The sequence below is a fragment of the Emydura macquarii genome, unplaced genomic scaffold (genome assembly GCF_026122565.2).
Source record: "Emydura macquarii macquarii isolate MOO-44397 ecotype Brisbane River unplaced genomic scaffold, CSIRO-AGI_Emac_v2 contig_2897, whole genome shotgun sequence".
In the NCBI taxonomy this organism is placed as follows: Eukaryota; Metazoa; Chordata; order Testudines; family Chelidae; genus Emydura; species Emydura macquarii.
Genome location: NW_027133034.1, coordinates 45,090,614 through 45,116,160, shown reverse-complemented (window position 1 = coordinate 45,116,160; position 25,547 = coordinate 45,090,614). Strand labels below are relative to the sequence as shown.

General features: G+C 41.2%; 1 protein-coding gene across 1 annotated transcript in view; it reads right to left on the bottom strand.

Annotated features, from left to right (window-relative positions):
- Nucleotides 1–22,013, bottom strand: part of ACOT12 (acyl-CoA thioesterase 12) — a 42,225-nt gene extending 20,212 nt beyond the window's left edge. The window contains exons 1-7 of the mRNA XM_067568986.1: nucleotides 21,495–22,013; nucleotides 17,648–17,717; nucleotides 12,996–13,056; nucleotides 11,820–11,921; nucleotides 9,841–9,985; nucleotides 3,625–3,781; nucleotides 257–376 (exon numbers count right to left, since the gene is read on the bottom strand). Of these exons, the coding sequence (XP_067425087.1) occupies nucleotides 257–376; nucleotides 3,625–3,781; nucleotides 9,841–9,985; nucleotides 11,820–11,921; nucleotides 12,996–13,056; nucleotides 17,648–17,717; nucleotides 21,495–21,630 (791 nt within the window). The 5' untranslated portion in view covers nucleotides 21,631–22,013. The remainder of the gene's footprint in view (nucleotides 1–256; nucleotides 377–3,624; nucleotides 3,782–9,840; nucleotides 9,986–11,819; nucleotides 11,922–12,995; nucleotides 13,057–17,647; nucleotides 17,718–21,494) is intronic.
- Nucleotides 22,014–25,547: the final 3,534 nt, after the last annotated feature.

The following is a 25,547-nucleotide window of genomic DNA, read 5'->3' as shown; positions in this document are numbered from 1 at the left end:
TGACACTTGTAATTAAGGATTTGCAGAACTGGGATGTCAATCACTAGAGGATACGGATGATCTTTTAGATTTGAATAGAGAACACAAAGAATAAAACAAGCTTCAAACTATTTTTCTATGCAGTGAGAAAAGCAGAGCTATTTCTTCATTAAAATCCTGATAAGGAACATCCCAGTGATGGTAAAATCTGAAATATTCAGGAGAGCTTGTGTTGTAGAAGAGCAGTGAGACAAGCACATATTGTAAATAGTTTTACCTTTTCTGAAATGTGTTGTTAACTATTGCTTTGAAGACAAGGCGATCACCAACAGTGGAGGGTCCCCGGAATTTAAACATATCAACTGATTTCAAGGTAGGATATGAATGACAGAGACGGCTGAATGAGAGAGCGGGAGAGACACAAAATGGATTTTATGATCTTGTAATTCTTTTTTCTATATTGGTATAGCAGAGGATTATTTGGCATACATACAGTAATGAGGTCTGCACAAGTTAGAAGTTTACAATGGAAACCTGACAATCCATAGACTTCCCATAAATAATAGCATGTTCAGCTATATGACAGCGAAGAATTTGGGTCTCAAAAATAATACCACTTCTATTGTGCTGCTTCATTTACAATGCACTTTACAAACATTTAATTAATTAATCCTCATTTCTTGTTATAAACCTCTTTTTGGCCCAGATTATGAACCCCTTAGTCTCATTTAGTAGTACCTTACTTCTCAAAGAGCCCCACTCATTTCAACAGGGCTACTTGTGGAGTAAGATATTGTTCAGTGTGAGAAAAGAGAACACAATCTGGTCCTATTAGAGTTAGTGAAACTTGCTCAGAGCCAAAGACTATGTATCTATGTAAGAATTTCAGTCCATACATCCTTTTTAGCACTGATGGTTTCTGCACATTTATCAGAAATTAATATAGTTTTGTGCAGCATATGAGTAAGTGAAACATTAATTAAAAATTCATCCAAATATAGTCTGTATTATTTTGTAATGACACTAAGGAGTTATGTCTTTTTATTGGTCTGATTTTCTAAAAGTTGCATGCAATTACTGACGTTGAGTCTGGAAATTGGTTTTTCTAAACATGCAAATAGCCAGTGAGATGTACAAATGGCCATTTGTCCATGCAGAAATCCAAATTTGCATTGCTAAACTTTTAAAAATCAAGGCTTAAAAGTATATTAATTTCATATAAATTCTCTTATTATTGTTGTTTACCTCATCCTTCCATCCCCTGTACCTTTCTGTTGTTTACTACACTCACTAGTCTCGCTTTTTCTCAGTTTAGGCCCTGATCCTGAAAACACTTAATCACGTATTATTTTGCTCACCTGAGTTGTACCATGGGAGCTTGCAATCCCACTGGATTACTTAGAATTAGAATTGCATTTGTGACTAAGTAGTTGCAGGATTGTGACTTTTTTAAATTTGTACATTCTTGTAGTGGGCACTGTTCTATTGTTCTTCACATCCCATTGGGGCCTCTCCATGCTACTGCAAGATAAATAATAACAATGCAATTTATTTCCTGACTCTAAAGGGCCGCATTCTGCCCTCATGCATGTGCATGAAATTCCCATCGAATTCCATGAGAAATGCACATGCATGTATGAGAACAGAATTTCATCTTACATATTTTTAGCCTAGAAATGACAGTTTTGTAGTAGTCTCAGCTCTTAACTCAGCTGCATTCTCTGTAAACTAATGTACCAGTATTGTTAAATGTGCACAATTATCTGTGGCTAATTAATTGAATGAAGCATCTTTATAATAGGCTAATACATTCAAATGACTTTGTAATTTAATTAGAAATAATTCGCTCTTCCTATTTAAAATGCTAAATGAGTATCTCATTTACAACACACATAATAAAGATACAACATTACCAAAAATACAAAGAGGACGAAAGGACGTGATTTTTTTTTTTAGAGGGGATTTTTTCCTAAATATTAAACTCTATTTTCCTAGAAAACTAAGCCCTGAATACTTTTATTGTTAATATAAAATATCAGAAAGGACAGGCCTGGTTCAACTGAATTTTCAAATAGTCCAGTCCAATTTTCAGAAAGGGGACATAACCTTTTGAAAAACCTTTCTATGGGTGTTTTAAATTTATTCTTCAAGAATTGCTTTTTTCCCCCTCCCTGCTCTTTCCCCGTCTCAACCTGTGGCCATAGCAACTCTAACTGGTACCTAAAAATGTCAGATTGTTGCCGTACAAAAGGTTTGTAGTGAGGCCAGCTATTTCTCAAGCATAAAATACAAGCTTTCTGTTTCCATCCAATTTTGTCTCTGCCATGAGCTATTATTCCTAAAATTTTCAACCTGATAAATTATGTTCAATATTCATAGTTTCAGAGAAACTATTTTAACTTTCTGGTTTGTTATTAAAAAAAAATCCAACCATTGATCTTCCTGGGCAAGAGATATCAAAGGGACACAGGACCTGATATTTTGGACTGGATCTCGGATATACTGGCATAAATGAGGAGTAATTCCTTTGAAGTCAGTGGAGTTACAAACTGATGTAAAAATCGTGTGTTTTCTAATTTTAATAAAATATGCTGTTTATCTAAGAACTATAGAGAATCTGTTATCAGTACAACCACTGTCTACAAATCAAAATTACATGAATAATGAATAGGAATGGCATTTAATAATTAAAGTAAAAAATGAACACACAGCTAGCATCCCTGCAATGAATTAGGTCAGATGGTGTGTGAGGGGAATTCTGATAGGAATTCGGATCTCACATAGAAAGAAGCTTTGTTTGTGTGGGAGAACAGTGTAGAGGCAGAGGTGATGGAACTCTCCAACCCAGAGGCAGAAGGCAGAGTTGCTGTGCAGTTGGGCCATAGCCACTAACGAACCTGCAGGGTGAAGCAATAATTCTTTGCACTTTTCATCTGTAGATCTCAAAGCACTTCACAAAGGAAAGTGAGGAAGCACTATTGCTCCCATTTTACAGATGTTGGAGTTGGGAGACAGAGAAGTTAAGTGACCTGCCCAAGATAATATAGAGAGGCAAAGGCAATGGCTGGACTAGAACTCAATTCTACTGACTCCCATTCCAGTGCCCATCCACGTGTCCTTGTAATGGCTCTCACATTTTTCAAACCCCCTGGCCACACTCGCATTCATCTCTGCTATAAACAGGGGGCTGATGACTGTCCTTGAGCAGCCTCTCCATTTTAATATTTCCATTGATGCTGGGCCAAAGGATTTTACCTTATATGGAAAGATACTCTTGTGGTCAAGGCACTGCACTAGCCATCACGAGATCTGGTTTCTAGCTCTGTTATTGACTTGCTTTTGTAGCCTCAGGCAAATCACATAAACTCTCTGTCCCTCAGTTCTCCATCTGAAAAAAGGAGATGGCAATATTTCTCAGCGATGTTGTGAAGCACTCAGATCCTCTGGCAATGACTGCCATAGAAAAGCCTACATATAAATATGTAGATATCTCCTGCACCTCAAAAGGGAGAGAGACTACAATACATTTTATTTTCACTTCTCATTTGTAACTAACCTCTGTGATGCCCTTAACATTAAAATGGTGGGTTTGGACACAGCATGTTCTTTCAAAATCATACAGGAAGACACCAAACAGAAAAGTACCTTGCTGAAATAGTAGCCACTGTCTCCATCCAAGCCATTATCTGGCCACCAAATGTATTTCCATGATGGTTTGCATGAGGAGGCAGGACAAGTTCAATGCTCTGCACATGGGTTAGGTCAGTTGAAATAGTATCTTCCTCTGTATCACTTACATTATCTGAAACATGGTAACAATACATTAATGGGATAGTTGAGTGAGTAAGCAGCTGTCCCAGGAGGGGAATATACCCTTTTCCCATCACTGTAGGGATCTATATGCTGTTGGTACAATTTAAAAAAATGACTATAGGGAGAAAGAAACCCACACCAGGGATTGTCTGAAAGCACAAGGCTGGTGCTTCTTCCATAAAAGCAACAGCCTGAAGATCAGCCAATGTGAAAGGGCAGCATATTCTTTTGTCTGAGAAGGGGCAGAATGGAGAGACACAGAACACTCTGGTGGCAGATCAAATTCTGTTGGGAGGGATGAGATGCTATCCATCTATCCTTCTTATAAAAGCTATGTTAAAAGCACACATTCAGGGACTCAGACAGTCAACTATGAAGCTCTCCTAATTAAAACTGTAGACAACCGATATATGCCAGTAAATTTCATGATTACGCTTGCTTGCTAGCTATATTTAATCTGCTGTGTATTTTATAAGTACAGTTTATTATATACTTTTCATATAAATGTCTTGCAGGACTAAAAATTGCTATACATGTGGATTTAAGGTTGTAGAAATTATTATATCATACTGTATTACTTGCAAAATAGTATGTGTTCATGAAATACTGTATTATAGTGAATAGGCATGCACTAGGGGGAAGTTACAATTGTGTGCACATTAACTTTGCCAATTCATCTTGCAAGTGTTAAATAGTTACATTAAGCAAATGCTAAGGTTGTATGGTTAAATACAACCTTAGCATTTGCTTAATGTAACTATTTAAATAATCCACATGTGTATTTTCAACATAAATATGTAAACACACATAAATATGCATATTATACAAGTTCTAATTAAGAACTAGGGACAAACTGAACTCTGGTGTAACTCAATGAAGTTACCTCAGGTATGAATTTGGCCCCCAGTGTCTTGTGTGTGAGGATTTAAAAGGTTGCACTCTTTTAGTTCTCAGTTCAGCTAGGTATTTAAGCATACACATAACTTTAAAGCAGTGAATAGTCTTACCAAAGTTCAATGGGTTTGAAGTTACACATGTGTTAAGTACCTTACTGAATCAGGGCCTTGACTGTGAGACGTTCTGAATTTAAAAAAAAAACAGCCTTTGTATTTTCAGTTACATCTGGATATAATAGTTTCAAATGTCAGTCTTTCCAAGCATGCAACACCTGTACCACAGGATTTCATATGACCTGAATTACATCTTTGGCTTCTGCCCTAGTAAACTGTGGTTTACAATCATCAAATAATCATTTGGACATCTGATAACCTTGCACTTTGGACCTACTTACGGTGTTGTATAACTTGCATTCAAAAGACAAACTTCATTTTCGTGTTTGAAATATTTTGTATTTATTTGGAAGCTAGCAATCTTCACATATACTAATCTCATTTTTTACCTTATTTTACTTTCTGTATGTCACTGTTGATGTTGAACTGGTGTGAGCAACTGCAGAAAATTTCTAGTAAATTTACCTAATGCACATAGGGCTGTGGAAACTGAAATCTGTGGAAATCTGATTGTGCTTTGGTGGTCTTAGTAGTTTTCCTACCGGAAAGGTATCATAATGGCAATGCAAAGTGTCCATCCCAATTCCAGACAACCCAATTAAATTGTGAAGACTATGTATTATATTTCCAATAGATGTTGTTTTTCCTCTGTAAATAATTTAATTGTGACTGAAGTTCAAAAACAGAGATTGTACTTGATATTTTAAATACTAAAAAGTTTCTTAAACATTTGTGAATAGATTAATGTTTTTAGCGGGGAATACAGTGACTTTGATTCATGTAATTTCACAACAGAGATAAGTCTGAGAAATAAAGGCAAATAAAAAGGTGAAGAAGGAAACCAGTTATACTTCAGTTTTTTCGTTTGGTCCCCTGGGTGCTCTGGACTTTTCCTGCCAGGATTTAGATTACCACTCTGAAGAATTTTTCTTCTCTTTCTTGAGAACAATCTCCTCATATGCACATAGTTTCTATTGAGTTCTTGGAAAGTTATAGGCATGAAGCCAAATGGATTTCTCCTCCTCTGTGTATCTTAACTGGTGCTATTGGATTTTATTTCTCCATTGCAAAATCCAGCTTGAAGTATGAATGAATTCTATAAAACCCTTAAAAAAATCCCTAAACCTGTAAAGTAAGGTTGTGTCTACATGAGGGGTTTAATCCAAAGCTTTTCTTATGAGCCTCAGGTAATTTGCTGTATGCAAGTCACCCCAATAGTATGCACACAGAATGCCTGTTCTGTTTTCAATTCACATCATGTGAACAAATGGCGGCAGCTTGCTGTGAACTGAGGGTGTAGCATTCTGGGGGGGGTAATCCCTTGGTCCTGTGCTTTGCTGCTGAGCAGCGAGAATCCTGGGACTGTTTTCTCTGTGAATTGTTGGAAACCAGGTGGATACACATTTTTCTTTAAAAAAAAAACAAAAACATCCCATATTTTCTGTCTCTGCCCCATTGTCTTGCACCATTTTAAAACTGCGTCAGTGAGCATGGATACATCAATGCTCTGAGCCACTAAGGTGACAGGCGTGAATATGCACAGGCTGCTTGGGCTGTATTACAGCACTCAGAGCCGGGATGAATTCTGCATTGGACTTCACCTGTCACACCACCAAGCAAATGATGTAGGAGCAGAATATTCTACGGCAGCAGCGCCTCTTTTGGCAGCAGGAGGATAATCGGTGACAACAGCATGTTGAGGCAGAAGAACAGGAGGATAGCAACCTGCTGAAACAAGAGGACTGGTTTCTGGATCACCTACACAGCATTTAGGACTGTTATGGGGCCCAGAAAACCAGTTGGATTGGTGGGAGAGGACTGTTCTATTGAGCTAGGATGACCAGCAGTAGCAAGAGAACTTCAGGATGAGGAGGGTTACCTTTTTTTAAATCTGTGCAGAACTGACCCTGAAGCTTCAGCAACAGTGTATCAATAGGCAGTGCCCCACACCCATGAAGTAAAGGGTCACCACTCCCGTCTGGAAGCTGGCCGCCCCAGATTGGTTGGCTACAAACAGGAAACAATCTGGTGCAAGGAGATCAACTGTTGAGACCATTCTCATGCAGGTCTGCTGTGCCATTGATAAGGTGCTGTCTAGCAGGCTCATAAAAATGGTCAATGCTCAGGAGATTACTGATGGCTTTGGACACATGGGATTCCCACACTCCCATTCCCACATGGGATGCCCCACAATTGAGGCAATTGACGGAACCCATATGCCTATCATTTGCCGCTCCCACTAGGGTGCAGAATTCATAACAGGAAGAGGTATTTCTCTGTGTTTTGCACAATATTTCTGAGAGCAAGGGGGAAAGCCTTAATGATGGGGGAGGGGGGAAGGACAGGGGAGGGACGATGGGAGGGAGGGACTGAGACTTGCTCGGAGGTTCGAGCAGCCAGCAAGGAGGTGTCCCACAGAGAAAGCACATGCCCAGGGGAATGTTGTCAGGGGTGTCTACTGTTTGTACTTTGAGTCACAGGCCTGCATATGTTAGCCTGGGATGGGGCAGGGTGGGTTGGGATGCAGTCGCACTTTCCCTGGCCACTGCAACACTGTCCTTGGCCCATCTTCTGGGAGAGGTGCATTTCTTTCTCCCTGTGGGTCCTCATGTACAGTCTTCACCTCTTAGCTAGCCTGGTTCTTCCCTGTGATTCTGCCTTGAATTCTGCAAACATCTTGTCATGAGTCTTCCTTTTTCTCTCCTTCAGGTTGGTCAGCCTGTCAGCAGTACACAGAGGCCCTGTCCTTGATGGTCTGGCAGCTGCAGGTGCCGTGGTTGTGGAAGTGGGGGGGGGGGAAACAGTTGTTTGTGACTTGTCTGTGACACAAACAACAATAGCTTTTTTTAGTATCTATATGTGACTTTACCTCCCTGAGACTCTTCCTATCTGGGGAGGAATCTCAGAGATGGTAAGTGGTGTGAATGTATGGAGGATACAGGATGCATTTGAATTTCACTTTACTGTGTCTGCTTTCATGATGCTAAGGATGGAGTGGGATGGTTTGTTCCAGGTTTGTTTTTGCAGTTTTGTCTGTGTGCTGGAGGCACTTCTATGGCATTGGAGGTTTAAAGGAAAAATCATGAGGGTGCGGAGCTGGATAGTAATCCCCTCTATATGTCCTTTAGGCTGTCCTGACTCTTGCTAATGTTACACTGAGGCGGGTGACAAGGAGGCAAAGATTGGTCTTATACAAAAAGGCAAAGGCTAAGGCCAGACCAGTGAAATACGTTGCGACGTTATTCACAGGATGGTCCCGCCAGAAGTGTTGCACAAGTGGAAGGGACTTGCAAACTATATTGGGGGGGACGGGTGCACAGTTGTTTCCTATAATGTACAAAACAAATTGAGCTATTTCTCAGTGTTAAGTTCTGCTATGTCTCTCCCCTGCAGCCCTGGAGAAAGTGTAGCGAAAACAGAATCCTGCAATGTTTGTCAGCCAGAATTCATGTTTCAGGGCATTTGTACCTCAGCGAAGAATACTATTTTTTGTGTCTTGAGGTATAAATGCACACTGCATGCCCGGTCATGAAAGCTAACCACATTTCTTTTCCTATAAGCACTGTCTCCATAAACCGTTGAATTTTGCACAAATGAATGCTTCTGATGTTGGAATCTGCTGCTGGAGGGAGGCGGAGAGGGATAGGGTACAGACTGCGATTGCACCATGCTGACTGGTGCCATTTTGAAACAGAACAGAGGGGCTGGGGGAGAGATGGGGACTCCTAGCTCACATCAGCCAACAATAATAAATAATACTTTGTAAAGATAGCTTCTTACATGCCGTAGTTCCCTCCAAGGAATCTGACTCTTCAGTCCCGACCTGGGTTTCTGGATGGGACTCGACTCAGTCAATGCAGGGCAGGAACTGGGGTCCATTAGAGCAGGGCAGGACTGAGGCTGGCTTTCCAGCTGGTCATTATCAGGTTCCTGAGGCACAAAAAGATCCTGTCTCTCAGGGAATGCATCCTCCTTCTCATCCTCCAGTGGGATGGGCTGGTCATCCTTGGTGTGGGGGAAGAGTGTGGGCCGCAGGTTCCAAATAGTGTCTTGGAGAGATTGTACTATAATTGTGTAGAATCTTGTCCAGTTCATCAAAAAAAATGGTCAGATCACGTCTCCTGCCAGATTGTCTCCTTTTATCCCTCATTCCAGTGTACTTTTTCTGAGCTGCTTGTTCTGTATCTGGCACTGGTCAGCGTCCCTGTTGTGACCCCTCTACAGACATCTGCTTTGCAATGTTCACACAAAGCTGGCCACAAGAGCTTCCTGCACCGACGTTTCTCCCCAGATAGCTGTGAGATCCAGGTTCTCAGCACAGCTCCAAGCAGCTGTGTGAGGCATGTTGCAGGGCTTCTGCAGTGCTAGAATGGTAGTATTGCCAGCACAATGATATACTGGGATCCACGGGGCAAAATCTGGCTCTGTGTCAACTTTTAAAGATGGGAAGGGTCATCCTGGAAACTTGTGGACAACAGGGCAGGGAGACCACACAAAAGGACAGGTCAGTAACAGTCGACCTGCAAAGCACTGTAGGAGAGCCATTGAAAGCATGCAAAAAGAGGTGCACAGTGACTGTGTGCACATGAACAAAAGACTGAACTAATTCAATTTGAAGTACACCCAGTCCACTTTGCAAGAGGACTTCAGAGTTCACAATAAATGTGGAGTTAGTTCACTATGATGTGTTGCATCATGTGTACATAAGGTTTTCATTCAAACTAGAATAAGTCAATTTGATCCAGTTTAAAACCCCCATGTAAACAAACCCTATGTGAAAAGTAAATGTAAAAGAATGATCAAGTCACACGTAGGCTCTGATCCTACAACCTTACACCTGGAATCCCTGCAGGACAGGACAGAGCGAACCACCATGAAGAGTTGTTGCCCTCCACACCCTCACACACCTGGTATGCCCCTTTCTAATCTCTGGAGCCTTATCCCAAGAGCTTTATTATGGTTTTGCCCCTAGTCTGAATTGGCTGCTTTTTGCTCCCCTCTACTTGCCCATAGTTACTGGTTGTGTCTGTTTACTGACCACGGTGACTCTCTTCCATATTACTCTCTTGCATTAGGGTCTTAAAGACACGTTCCTGGTCCAGTCGTATTCTTCTTCTCTCCGTAGCCAGACTATGCTCCAGATGATCTTGTGGAGACTGAAGCTTTACTGGTTTTAAGTTAACCTATGCAAATGAAAAGAAGCTCTCATTTGATTGTATAATCATATCTAAGTGTGCTCTGAACTGCACTTTGAACCAACACCACTGAAAAAGCACAGTGGCATCAGCATTCTCTAGAATTCTTTACTGGAATTTCTGCAGTACAGCAAGCCATATTAATACAGATAAAGAAAGAGTTAAAGTTCAAGGGATTCAAGGGTTTTCACTTTTAGTCCAGAACCATTTGCCAAAGTTCAAAGACAAGTGTTTTTGTTTTGAAAAACTAAAAATACAAGAAACTCACTAAAACCCATTTTGTTTAAAACGCTTCAAAGAAAACAAAACTGGAAATGCATTTTCAAATTAGCTGAGGCTTTAAGATATAGTGCATTGTGTCCTGGGTGCCCATTTGTACCTCTCCCACTACTTGCACTCACATACACTCCTTTGAAAATGCTATGACAGTGCACTTCTGCAGGCCACATTCCCAACACTCTCTTTCTGCAGGTGCAGCCCTTCTGCTCCCACATGTATTTCCCTTTTCAAACATAATGCAGGTGCAAATTCCCTTTATACCTGGCACGATGGGTAGAACTGGCCAGTTTAGTGGCACAAACTATTTGATAGTCTAGCCCATTGGCTTTTGAATGATGTTATCTAAAACAGGAGACAGACAGAAACAGCTGAGTTGCAAGGAACAGCTGCTCTCTTTATCCAGACTTATTCTCTGGTCCCTTCCACCTAGGCCCAGAAGCTTCAACAAGAACAGAGCCAACACACTGATGCTTCATGTGGCTGACAGTGGTTCCATTGTATCTCCATCCCAAATCCTCTTGCAGACTTAGATTTAGAGGCCTTGTCAGGGAACCAGCTATGGCTCTTACCACCAGCCATTTAATACAGCCAAAACCACCTCTCTCCTGGACCTACTTTCAGCAGGGCATGGGGCTATACCAATTTTTCCCACTTCATGTTATCCCGCTCAGCTCTGCCCTCTCCCTTCCTAAACAACTCCGCCTTCTCCTCTTGCAAGGATGTTTGCTTCACCAATCCCCCGTAACACTTCTCTGCCTTTGATTCTTTTCTTACCAGCTCCTTTCCTCCACCTCTATCCCTGCCCAGAATCTTGCAAATTTTTTCTTAAAACAAAATTGCCCTCTCCCCCAGCAGAGTTAGGTAGTCATTCCTCCCTCTCCCCAAACTTGTTTACAAAGCAACAACAAAGAAAGTCTAGTAAATAAATGGGCTTTTAAAAAGGTATAAAACGTTATAGCCAATTTCTCCAAAATCTGAAATCCCGATGGATTTTGAACTGAGGTCTCAAATTGTCCTGCTTGAATAGCTGCTCACTGAAGCTGATCATAGTTAATCATCACCAGTTTCATCCTGAAATGACCTGTTTGGAATATTGGGCTAAAAGTACATGAGCTAGGGGGTTGGATACAGGATCATGACAATAAATAAAATAATAATAAATACATAGCATTTATATAGAATTTTAATATTCAAGTATTAACCAATTAATTTAGCTTCTAACCTTTCACAGGCAGGTTTCATTTTATGTTTGGAAATCTCTGTTTTGCCAACTCTGTCAGTGAAGTTGATTATAAAGATGACAATTATATTAAGGAAAAACTTGCAAAAATTATAAAGTAGGGACCTATAAAGAGGAAGAAAAATAGGCCATCATGAGGCCAAGGAAAAGGTTTTTAAAATATACCCTCAGTCTGAACTTCACATATTTTTCTGCCATCAGGTGAAATGAGTGGATCATCTTTATCAGTTTCACAATAAACAAACAAGACATTTCACAAAAGACTCTTTTCATGCCAGGATTTTTTTTAATTAAATGAGATACCTTTTCAGCACCAACTGGTCTTACTACATAGGTAGAGAAAGCCACACTAATAAGTTTCTGAATACTAGTCAAAGTATCCTGTACTGTAACCTTGACACCAACCTAAAAAGAAAAAAAAAAGAGTTACCACATTGTTAATTTCCAGATAAGATATCAAGTCACAACACATGTAGAATTAACTGTTGTCTTGAGCTTACATCTTAAGAGAGTAAAATGCACAGACTTTTCACTAAATGACCTAGTATTAGCAATGCACTTCATGAATATTTAAAACCACTGCAACATCTCTGTAAATGGAAGTTTAGCATCACCTCTAAAAAAATAGTACAGACATTTACATTTGGCTTTATGAACTATTACTTCCGTTTACTTATGTGTTGTTTTGGTTCCCTGCTTGAATCTTTAGAAGCAGTAGGACTTGCATTAGCAAAAATCAGTACACGTCTATAAAACACAATGTGAAGTGAATGACTAGTGAAATTCTTTACTAGTTCATCTGAAATAGACATGACATGCATCAAGTCTTTGGTCTTTAGAATTTTTAGAACACTTTGGAATACACTCTCCCATAGATGAATTCACATCACTCCCATTAAAGCTAATTTGCACAGGGGCAGAGAGAGGAAGAGAGACCCCCTGAGGTTCAGTTCTGATTTCAGGTAAATGACTGAGCAATGCATTGCCATGTCTGTTACAAAAGATCCTTATCTCAGATGTCAGTGCCACTTATTGCTTATGTTGTATCATGTATTTAAAAAACATTAAGAAATTCATCTATTCTGTGAGTCTTTCTAGTTATGGGCCCTGATCCAAAGCCTACTGAGGTCAACGGGCTTTGGAATAGGCCAATATTGATTATCTACTCCACTCTGTAATGCAAAACCAAATACACTTCCTAATGCCTTTACATCCTAACTTCAGGGGACCTTATATTAGTCGGGCATAGCTCACTCATCAGACAACAATGTGCTATATAAATATAACAATTATTTAGGTGAAGTTGTTTCATAGGAGGATAATGTACATTATTTATGAGTCTGCAGTAAGCCCCTTCTGAAATTAACACAATAAAGTGACAGTGCTAGAATCTTGTTCCATTATCTTTCTCCTCCTATCTGTCTGTGCAGCAATTTGTTAAAGAATTAATTGTAAAAATGAGAAATTAGTATCACTTACCTCCATGCTAGTATTGAATGCTCGGTTTACCTTTGCTTTGATGCTGATAATTTGTCCAACTCTGTTAAGACAAGTGTCAACTCATTAAGTTGCACAGTTATTACATGAACTGCATGATCACTGAAATCAATAGGAGTCAATAGGGGTCTTTCCACTGACTCCAATGGGCTTTGGATCAGGCTTTATAAACATTGTCATTTCAGTAATCTGTCTCTGTAACATAAAGGAATACCACCAATGGAAAGCAATATTATGTGCCAATGCACATTTTTCAGATAATGCACAGTGTAGAAGTTCTTCTCAAATCAGACTTAACTGGGAACTTCAATAAAGCAGCTGCTGAACCAAACTGAAGTGATTCAGAAAACTGTACAGACTTAATAAGAGAACCTTTATATTAGAGATATATTTATACGCACCATTATGCTGTTATGCACCAATCTCAAATCCAGTCATAAACTTTGGACTGGATTCCACTTTTGCACAAGAAGGTATCGGTGTCTCATTTGTCAAGATATGCACAGTCTGATAGGGCAGAATTCACCTTCTTTCCCACAAGTAAACCCAAAGCAGGACCTGTTCTGCAATGACCTTGGAATGCACCCTCCAATTTGTGGACAGGCCCAGAGCTGCAGCACGCCTCCTCTGTGGCTGATATTCCAGCAGAGAAGCTCAAATAGCAAATACTGTCCCTTTACTTTGCCTGTGTGAGCTTTCTGGACCACTGGATGTATGGAAATTTAGATCCTGTGAGCTTTGGCCATTTCCTGTGGAGACTCCCTAAATGCCCCTTCAATGCTGGATGCAGGGGATGCAGTGACCCTTGTTTGCAAACACTCTGCCCTTTGACTACCCATAAAGCCACACTGAAGGGCTTAAGTGCACTGCCTTGTGCCAACCCCTTGCACTAGAGATTAATTTCATCCTTATTGAGTAGGAGAGTGGAGAAGATATGTGCTGCATATGGTGGATTAGATCCTCAGTTGATGGAAATTGGCATACCTGTAGTTGCATTGACTTCAATGGAGCTATGCTGATTTACAGCAGCTGAGGAGCTAGCCCAGTGCATGCAATGATGCATAAACAGGATACAATGGGCCCGATCCTCAGCTTCAGTAAGTCAACCTAATTCCAGTGAAGTCAATGGAGCTAGATACATTTACACTACATGAGGATCTGGCCCAGTGTATTTATTAATAAAACTAGGAAGAAATGGTAAACGGAGCAAATTTATTTAGGTTAAACTAAGACTTTTCTTAAATTAATCATCTCATTTCTAGTCTTTCAGAAAATCATTCTGATGGAAAATTCTCAACCAGCTCTAGAAACAATGAAGATGGTGGCCATCTTTGCTGGGGGCAGCATCACTTTCATCTGCAAAGGCCGAAGGGAGACAATAGCCATGTTGCTAAGGTCAGCCTGTTGCTTTATTGCTACTGACAGTGATGGGAGATGGCAGCCATTTTGGATAAGGGCAAAACTTCACATGACTGAAGGAAGAAATCAGTGTTAACAAATATTGTTGAATGATTTGGTCTGTTATTAATAACACAGGTAAGGAGACTTTTTTAAAAATGTGGATTTTGTCTTGACAGTGTGCCTTTAAAGTCTGAAAAGCTTTTGCTTAAGACCATAAAGGGATGCTTCATGCAGGAAATTGACAACAAATGCTATTTCTAAATGATAACTATTTTCCCCTTGCAGTGAAGCTTGTCTGTATTATAAAAATAATTTCACACGATTTTGCTGATCTTGTAACATGAATGTTCTAATTTGAAGATCTTTTGGGACATCAAAAAGGGACAGATTCTTCACTGGCAAAAAATGGAGGAAATTGTGTCTGCTTGGAAAGCAAATATAAGCCCTGGAGTAGGCAGCAGTCCTGCTCTCCATGCTGCTCCTCAGCAACTGGCTGAAGTATGGATCTACAATCACTCTGATTCCTGCAACTAGGCAGTACTAATTTATGTGGGTCAAAATAGCCTCTGTGTACTAGAATTTGGGAACCAGGAGGGCATAAAGTGGTTTTCCCAGAGTCACCTCTAATCTCATTCATGTCACACTTTCCTCTCCTACTTATGAGCTCTGGCACAACCTTGGAGAAACTAAAGGACTGGTCAGGCATATATGTCCCTGGCAGAAATTTGCATAAACTGAAGAATGTCCGGTGCTGTGCACAAAACTCCTCTGCTCCTCCTACTAAACTGCACAGGCCAGTGCAGGCTTGCCTCCTGATTGCTTTTGATTTTGTGGTTCTCTCTCATTCAGCTAAAATAAAGAGGTTTAGTAAGTTGATTGCCTTTCACTTTTCCAATATGGAGAGACTAGAGTTCAGTCATTTTAGAGGTTAACTTCTGAAATGATATCACAGGCTAATTCCATGACATTTTTAGAAGCAGGGAACTCATCCTCCTTATGTTTATTTTTTTAATAGGCTGTGCTGGTAGATTCCTCTAATTTCCTATTTGGACATTTGAGGTCACAGCATTTCTAGTGATCTGATTTTGTGGGATGACTGTAAGGCAGACTTTGCAATATGAAAGGTTGTTGGAAAGATGTGGAAAGAAGAAATTAATTGCCTTCTCTTTTGGTCAGAATGGGATATATGAGTTACAAAGCTTGCCTGAGACAGAAGGCCTCTGAAACAATGGGACTCCAAGAAGCTACCTCTCCTTAGGCTGGCCCTGGGCATTTGAATGGATATTCAAGAACACTGGTCATAGAACATTGCATATTCATTGATGGGAACCTTTTGAAATGTACCAGACTGAGAGGTTTTGGTGGGGATACATGGTGAATAAATGCAATAAAAGAATTTAAAATCAGATTATTTTAAATCAGACAGTACTCATGCTATTACTCTAAACACACACACAGTGGAAAAAGACCAGGAGCAGGAATTCATTCTTTATCTTGGCATAAAATTAACTTTCCCAGTATGCAGTTTAAGTTATGGAAATTTCAGTTTTGAAGTCAAATGAAAAGAAGCAGTTACAGGATACTTCTTCTCAAAAGATTTGGTAACCTAATGTAAGTGAATGAAACATTAAAGCAGGAAACTCACAAAATATCTTTTTTATATAGTATAATCACGGTTAAAGGGACTAGTTATTTATATGAGAAGCTTAACTCAATCTTCTTAATTATACATGTTCAGCACATCACATAGTAAGCACTAACTACTCCACTCAGGATGTTAAAGCTGATCTATGCTGAAACACAATTAAAATATTTAGGTTCTAATTCTGCTCTCAATTACAAGAATGAAAATTCCATTGAAGTCCATGGGAGTGGCATCTTTGTACCTGAGAGAAAAATGTGACTCTTATTTCAATAGTAAGACCTTTGGATCACAGCTTTCCAGAGAAGTGTTTTTCATGACAAAGCGAAATGGAAAAGACTGTACTTGGAAAAAGGACTCGGGACTGGCTTTGTGCGGGAAGTCAAGGACCTCTAAAGTCTCTTCCATGTGGCCATGTTCATGTATTTCTCTTATCAATCTTACTCCTGTCCTTAGGTGAATGTGGGTTTAAGGGCCAGATATTCGGCACTGCGTGCACAAATGTGTGCTTATTCTGAATGTACAATTGCTAAGAATTACTGCAATTATTTCACTTCTGCCATCTTGCTGACAATTACCCAGCTGTATATGCAACTGAGATAATTGCATATGCACATGCTTGTGTGTGTGTACAGTTCTGAAAACTGGGCCCATTCCATATATCCGGCCTTTTAAGCATTCAATATCTTAGGTTGGCACTTGAAAAATGTCAGCGTTCCAAGGGCTAATCTTTTTTTTTTTTTTTAAACCTAGCTACATCCAAAAGTACATTCCTATATTGTTGTCCAGGCTCAGTGCACTAATGGTGCAGTAGATGATGCTCTTATAATGCCGTAGCAAATTTGCTATCTATATTTTTTAGAATGGGAGTGAATCTGAACAAGAACAATGCCTTTTCAAAAAATAAACACTTAACTAGAGAATTAATTCTGTAGCACTGGAGTCTGGATGTTCCCCAATGTTAATATTAATGGCAAAGAGTTGGCACTTACAGTACAGGGTTATAGCCTCAAGAAATCTTTAGTTCCCTGGCTGAGAAACAGTTAAGACAAAAGTGTAAGATTTTTTATTCTTTGCACTATTCTGTGGATTCACTAGACATACAGCATTTGCAAATATAAAATTCTTTTTATGTCTTTCTGCTACATGGATAATTTTTGTAACCAGCTGAAGAATGAATGAAAAGAAAAGAAAGTAGCAAGCTCTCTTTCAATTCCTATAACAAATTCATACAGCAAGTACAATTGAATATATTCCTCATTCAAAAAGGAATAAAGAATGGCTCATAGTATTCATTTTAACCAGGGTCAAAGGTCATTGGGCCTTAAGTTTCTGACCTGTTTTCTAGTCTACGGGGTCAAAAGTAACTACAGTTTATTTTAGACTTTGCGAAATTGATCTTTGCCTTCCAGCAGATGGGTGGGTTAAGCCCATGCACTGTAGACAAATTTCTAGAATGAACCTTGTGCCTGTAGGGAAATCATTGAACCACTATCTCAGATTTTATATGCCTTGGTTAATCTCTGTTAAATAGAAAATTAAAAGGGACTCTAAACTGATAAGGTTTGATAATTACTATACAGGGCTTTACCTGGCAGTCTCTTCAAATTGTATGTCATCCACTGATGCTGTGACACAGGACATACCAGCATGTTTCTCAGCTTCAACGAAAGAGATATAAGGTGCAGAGTTACTACATCGGATATATTGCTGCAAACGTCTCACATATGTGATAAAGCACAGTGGTCCTGATTCTCTTTTCAGTTATACCGGTGTAAATCCAGAGTAGCACTGAAGTTACACTAGTGTAAAAACCGGTGTAAACAGATCAGAATTAGTATTTACCAGGAAACATCAGGCCTGCATTATGCAGGAGATCAGAACGGATTATTTTAATGATCCCTTCCGGCCTTAAAAACTATGAATCTATGAAAATTGTGTGAATTTGCTTTAAAAATGGTTAACTAACAACTAACTAACAACATAAGAATGGGGCCGAAGTACTCTGCAGGAGAAAAACATCATGAAGACTGGATAGAAAAGTACTACTGGCACTATAATTATCAAAAAATAAATCATATTTGTTTCATTATCAGACAAAGGGTTGCAGCCAAACAACTGAGCAGAATGCTGATAAGAGTTAAAACATTATTTAAATTTACATATACTGACGAAAAAGTGAGTTGTTTATCTGGGCCTAGATATCTTCAGGGCAGGCACAAGACTTGGGGAACGGAAAGTTGGCTTTATGCTCTCCTGATCCTGGGACTGACTGAAGTCCCGGTAAATTAGAGTAGTCACAGAGCTACTTTATTTATGCCTGGCTTCTCACATGTTGGCAGCAGGAGATTACCAAGGCACAGCAGAACCCAGGCCACGCTGCCTATGCCAAGGGACTGTGAGAGGGCAGTTGTATAGGAGTCACTATGGAAGCTCTATATCACCCAAGGATTCCCCTACACAGAGGGAATTTTCAAGTGGCAGGATCTACCGGCTTTATAACCACGTCATGCTGCCAAAACATCACAAAGCAGTTGGAGGAAAGGGGCTCTGGGTATTGTAAAAAGGAAAACTTGAGAGATTTAAATCACATTTTTATTTATCTTAAGCTTTTTTTCTTTCTTGTTTGGCTTAACATTCTGGTGCTCCAGAGGCACTTTCTCCCCTTTAAAGCAATTCTTCAAGTGGCAATCAATTAAAATAAGCCACACTTGCTTTTCTCCCCAAGATAAAGGAAGTTCTGCCCATGCACTAGCTGCTATGGCCGTACGGCTGTGGACATGTCCCACTCTTGAGTTTTCTCTTTTTGACTTTTTAAGAAATCAAATCTGCAGTCCTTACTCAGTGACAAAATTTCCATTGAAATTCACCACGACTCACAGCACTTGCAAGGGGCCTTATGCACTACTGAAGACAAGTGTTATTGGCTCAGGTGAGGTGTAAGTCCTCTGTGCAGGGATGAATTTCATCCAAAGTGATTGTGATTTTTGTCGGATTCAGGATTCAAGGACTGGGTTCATAGTATATTACCACTTGAAGGACTTCCTTGTGCCTGTCACCCCTGTTCCAACCTACCCATTCCCTCCCTGTTAAAATAAGTAGTACTTGATATTCCAGGTTTAAGGATAGAATACATAGTCCTGAGATGACTATTTTTTAAGAAAAAATAAGAACCATGTTTAGGAACAGCAAACAGCTACATACCTAGAGCTGTGTACCTATAGATTACGATGCAGGACAAATTCTCCAGCACCCTCACATCTTTCTATATATGAATGGTAGATTAAATAAAGCTGTAAATTACTAAATGTTGCAAATGCCTACATAGTTGTAATACTAAATGGAAATCAATGCATTTAAGATTGTAAAGAAAGAAACAGCACCTTCTGATCTCATTTTTCATTCTGTCTCATAACCTTCTACTTGTTCTTCTCCTTTCTCTACTTAAATGGATGACTTGTTTTTTCTTTGACAACTTTGGCAAACCTAACCTATCTTTGGCATTTCTGCAGACAGCACATATATATGAGCTGGGTTCCTGGCAAATGGATTTTCTCTGCCTTTCAGTGTAGACTACTTCACTAGTGCTTTTGTCTCCTTTCTGCCCATTTTTCTCTTGTCTATTTCCTTCATCCTTTTCTCCCCATGGTTGCTGTCTTTTCTTCACCTTTTCCAGGATCCTCTACGTACTCATCACATTGTAACCCTCCTTCCCCTTTTCTCTCTCATCCATCTATCCTTCCTTCAAGTTGTTACTTTCCTTTCCTTTGATCACAGGATTTTCCTTCTCTTGCTACTGATACCAAACACAGTTTCAGTTTCAGGGGAAATGAAATCCATAGGGGTTATTGGAGTTGAGTAATCCACTCCTAACGACTGACATGAGTGAGTCTTCCTACAGGACCTCCTTCACTAGTCTGTAGTGGCTTGACATTTCATATAAACTTTACTGGAACTACATTGCCACTTCAGTCACAAGGTGCACAAGATTACCTACTAAAGAGGGAGGGCAATATAGGGTCTTCAGACGCTACCTTCTACAGAGAGAGATTTGGCAGGTCTGCAACATATCCAGCAAGATTTAGCAAATTATGTATAACGGCAGTAATTTCATATCATGCAATTAAAAGAAAACAAAAATATCTGTAAACATAATATCTACAGTGAGCTGTTTACTGCGTGAAATAGAGTTCCAAGGGAAGTGGTAGAAGCCCAGTGTTTGAGGACTTTTAAATGTGAAGTGGACAAAACACTACAAAATATGCTGAAATCTTACATGATCTAAATCTTTATTCCACTTTTCACTTATAAGGCTTAATTGAGCTATTTTAATTCTGCTCCTTTCCCATAATACAGGAACAATGGGACATTGTGAAATTAAGAGGCTACAATTTTAAAAATGGGTGAGAAGAAATATTTTTCCCCACACAAATTACAATTAACCTTTGGAATTTATGGCTCCAGGGAACTGCTGAGATGAAAAGTTCAGTAAGAATTTTATAAGAATTAGATATTTATATGAACAAAGAACTTTTGCAGCTGTGATAGCCAGTTCACATAGTTGTGATGGCTCTCAGCCCTTATGCACCAGGTCCTAAAAGGGCCACTTGATAGGATCATTTTAGGAAATTTCTCTGTCCCTTCCAATAACATAGCCATGTGTAATCAACCTAATATAATATATCCCCACTCCCGCCCCCCACACCCTTTCTGAACCATCAAATATAGGTCACCCACTACCTGAGGCAAGATCCTGAACAGGGTGAATTAGTTTCCACCATAGCAACTCCGAGGATACGTGGCTACAAATCCAAAGGATGGGCTCCTTCACAACAACAGCAACACTCAACAACCATGGCTGGATGCTCCAGCCTGAGCCATTACCTCTGGGAAGAAGGGCTGCAGCCTGGGACGCCAAACTGACTCCTGTTGGTTGTTTTAACAAGAGCTCCCGAAGCTACTGTGACCAGATGTCCCGTGTTGATAGGGACAGCTCCGATATTCGGGACTTTGTCTTATATAGGCTCCTATTGCCCCCCTCCTGTCCCAATTTTTCACACTTGCCATCTGGTCACCCTCCCCGTGTAGGACATGTCCTTAGTGGGGCACTCAGCTCCCAGGCTGGGCCAGTCCCAGTGGACACTAGAGTCCCCATCTCGTGTGTCTCATGCCAGGCTGGAGGGACCCCGCTCCAGTGGTGAGAAGAGGGACCTAGAAGTCAGGACTCCAGGGCCCCTTGCCTGCTCTTGCCTTGGGAAGGTCCCTTTCCCCTCCGTGCCTCAGTTTCCCCTTGCAGCCAACTTTCAGCCCTGCTGTCCCGGCTGCAAGGGGACGCAGCGCTCGCCCAAGAGCGGGATGCTGCCGGGCCGCTAGGGGGCTGCCCAGCCCAGGCGGCGAGACAGTCCCGGGGCCGGACTGGCTGCACGCCGGCCCTTTACCTGCCAGGCAGGCGGTGGTGTCGATCCACTTGAGGAGCTGGCCGGCGCTGAGCCCCCCGCAGTGCGTGGCGTGCGCGGGGAAGATGGGCTGGCACATGTGCACCTGCTCGCTGCTCTGCCCCTCCGCGCGCTCCATGGCTCCGCCGGGCTTCGGAGGGGAGAAGGGGGCTGCTCTCTCCAGACCGGAGCTTCCCGAGACAAGCAGGCAGCGCTCGCGGGAGCCCGGGTTCTCTCTCCGCCTCCTGGTGCTGCTCTGCTCCCACAGGGACTGTCCGCTCCCTCCGGGGCTAATGTGTCACGCGCTGCACCCACGTTGGTGAGACGCAAAGCGGCAGCTGGTGCCCTGCGCTTTGCTCTGCTGCGCTCAGCCGCCGCCTTCCCTGCCCCCGCCCCCGCCCCTGCACGGGAGCCGCGGACTTCCAGCCCTGGCGCGCAAATCGCTGCAGGCTCCCTGCTCTGCGCCGCCACCAAGCCGCGGGAGGGAGAGAGGCCAGGGTGCACCGTGGCTGCGGTTGCAAGGCTGGTGAGTGGGGGCATGGCTTGAAAAGGCTCGTCATTCAGCGGAGCCCCAGCTCACGGCACGCTGTGGTCGTCCCTGACCGTGTGGAGGCAGTTCTCTGAAAACATCCCCCCTCAAAAGAGGGAACCGTGTTAGGCAACGTTAGGGAAGGGATGGATAATATGACAGTGCCACTCTACATCCATGAACGCCCACACCGCCGTCATAGTTCTGGTTGCCCCATCTCAGAAAGAGACATTAGAAAAAGCGCAGAGAAGGGCAGCAAAAATCATTAGGGGGATGGAACAGCTTCCATGTGAGGAGAGATTAAAAAGCCTGGGACTGTTCAATTTAGAAAAGAGGCAACTAAGGGGAATATGACCGTTGTGGCACTAGTGAATACGGAAGTGTTAGTTATCCCTTCACCTAACTCAAGAACCTGGGCTTACCCAATGAAATGAATAGGCAGCAGGTTTAAAACAAACATAAGGAAGTACTTCTTCACACAATACACAGTCAGCCTGTGGAGCTTGTTGCCAGGGGATTTGTGAAGGCCAAAAGTATAACTGGGAGGAAAAGAAATAGCTAAATTCATGGAGAATAGCTCCATCAATGACTATTATTACCCAAGATGGTGAGAGACACAGTCCCATGCTGCAGGTATCCCCAATTTCCAACTGCCAGAAGCATCTGTCATGGGCCACTGACAGAAACAGGATACTGGGCTACGTGGAGCACTGGTCTGACGCAGTATAGCCTTTCTTATTCCATATGCAGTGGCTGCCATTGAAAAGTCAACATCTACTGACCCACTGCACCCTAGTCTAAGTACAGAGGAAAACGTTGGCCTTTTGGAGTATGTCTGTGTGAGGAAAAAGATCCATGGCCCAGCCGGCCCAGGCTAGCTGACTCCACCCTTGCATGGTCCCAGAACTCAGACTCCAGCCCTAATCCAAACATCTAACAGCAGTTTTTCAGCTCCATACCCAAATCCTGCAAGCCTGAGTCAGCTGACCTGGGCCAGCCATGAGATTTTTACCAAGCTATGGTTATGGAGTCTTACTACAAACCAGTTAGGACATTCTCTGTCTAACTTTAAATAACAATGGATCAAATTTTTGATAGAGAGAAATGGAAATCATTAGATCAATGCAGACCAGAGAGACTTTATTCACTTGGATGGAATTAGTGATCATTTTCATGTTAGATTAATAACACCTAGCACTTTTCATCTGAGGAGCGCAAAGTGCTCCTGACAAAGAAGGACAAGTGTCATGATCCTCATTGGACATTAGAGGAAAGTGAGGCACTGACAGGTTAAAGCTTGCCAAGGCGCACAACGAGTCAATAGTAAATCTAGGCATGAATTCCAGCTATCATGACTTCCAGACCAGTGCCATATCCACTGAACCTCACTGCTGCTCAGATTGTTTATACATGACTGGTTTAACTATTTACTGGTGCTGCAAATAAATTTTAGCAGATATGGTACCACTGAAATATTTATAATTTGACATAATTTTTTGAACGCCCGCTCATTCAAATTGTCACAGCTTGACAGCACCACCAATGGGTTTTGTAAATGTAAGTGCTTCTTATCATTGTGAATGTTGATGTTTTTTCTTTTGACATCCACTTCAGCAGTAATGACCTGTAGGTCAAGCATCTCCTGGCAGTTAATAACTGGCTGGAGTTTTTGAAGAGGACCCATCCCAGTAACTGACAGGAAATGCTCACGTCAGACGTCATTACTCCTATTCTAAACCATTAATACATAAACACTGTAAAGAAACAGTAAAGTAATTGCCTTTGCATGGGTCAAAGCATCAAAAGTTCAACTGTATGTTGCCATGGATACAGTGTTTGGGCTGCAGATATTATTTATTATGTATTACAATATCGCCTAAAGGTTTAAACATATGAGGTGGCAAAGGGGGAAGCATGGAGGTGCCTGTTGAAGAGACAGACTAATTGCTGGACAAGATTGGCATTGCTGGCAGAGTGAAGGCAGGAGTCTATGACATGTTGAGATAACAGAGTGGACAAGCAGGGAAAGGCTAAATGGCGGAGGGCCTGAAAGAGACGGCCAGGATGCTTGTATGTGATGTAATGTTAATATTTTTCCAGCAGTTAAAGATCAGCACAGGCATCAGTAAAAAAGATTTTATTCTCAATGTTTCATGTAGTTTAAGAATTTTTATAGCCTTTAATTATTAAGACCTAGGTATATCCCTTTCTTCATTATTCCTTACCACAAGCTTTGCATGTTTATTAAAAACATACATTAATGAATTTACACACAAAAGTGCATTTAAATGAAGTTGCGGATCCAACTTTAACCCACAAAACAGGGAAATTCTGAGCTTTAAGCTGATAAACCATCTTTAAACGTTCCTCACGAAGTCAGAGTTTCGCAGTGCTATAGAGATTCTCTTCTCTCATATTTGTTACTATCACTACACTATGGCATGGTTCTTGTTTTTTTGTCAAACTACTCTTATAGCAAGTTACAGACAGTTGTAGCTGTGATCCGTCCCATGCCCAGGGTAGCCACCTGAAAATGCCAAGGTCAGGGCAGGCTGTAAAAGGAGAGCAGATTCTCCCAACACTGGTGGGTGGCACTGAAGGCAGACTTCCCAACCAGCCACAAACTGCACTTCTGAATCCCCACAGAAGCCAGTACACAAATACACACAGCCCCCTTTACTGCAGTTCAGCTTCTGGCTCCCAAATCAGCACTAAGTCCAGTAAAGAGACCGGTTATTTAAACTCTATGCTCTTTACTAAAAAGGTTCCCTCTGACCCCAAAGGGTCAGCCACAGTACCAGTTCACTATAGGTTTGGATCTTACCTAAATTACTACGCTGCCAGCCAATCCTTTAGTAACTAAAACTAAAGGTTTATTGTAAAAAGAAAGAAATAAACCATAAGAGAAATGTTAAAGAGTCAAAGCAAATCAAATACATACAAATGATTCAAAGTACATATACATCAGGTTTCTAGGAGAATTGTGGAGTTGCAGGCTTGTACAGTTCCTCTGGTACACATCCAGTACCTGGATGGGTCTAAGTCCTTCGGTTCAGTTGCAAAGTGAATAGATCCAGAGGTAGGTGTGTGTCTGCAGCTGGACAGGAACAAAGACAAAATGGTTTCTGTGGTTTGATCTTATATACCCTCTGTCTCTGGCTATGCGGCCTGTGAAAACTTACAGGAGCTAAAATGGAGTCCAGAGTCACATGGGCCAATCCTGGTAACTCTTCAGGTATGCCTTTAGCTTCTTCCTGGGCCCTTTGCTTCTGTAAAGGTTTTGATGGGCCATTAAACGGGCTATTGTCCTGCCGCCTCTCTGTCTGGGGTGTATCCCAGCCAGCACAATTTGAAATAAGGTACATCAAATATGTCCATAACTTCCATTACAGATATAACATATGAACATAAGTATTGTCATCTGACTTAGCACATTATAACCTCTCTAACAGTACCTGACATGGCATATCTTACATGAATCGTTATGATTTTGACATATTAATGTTAACCAATATGACAAATGCCTC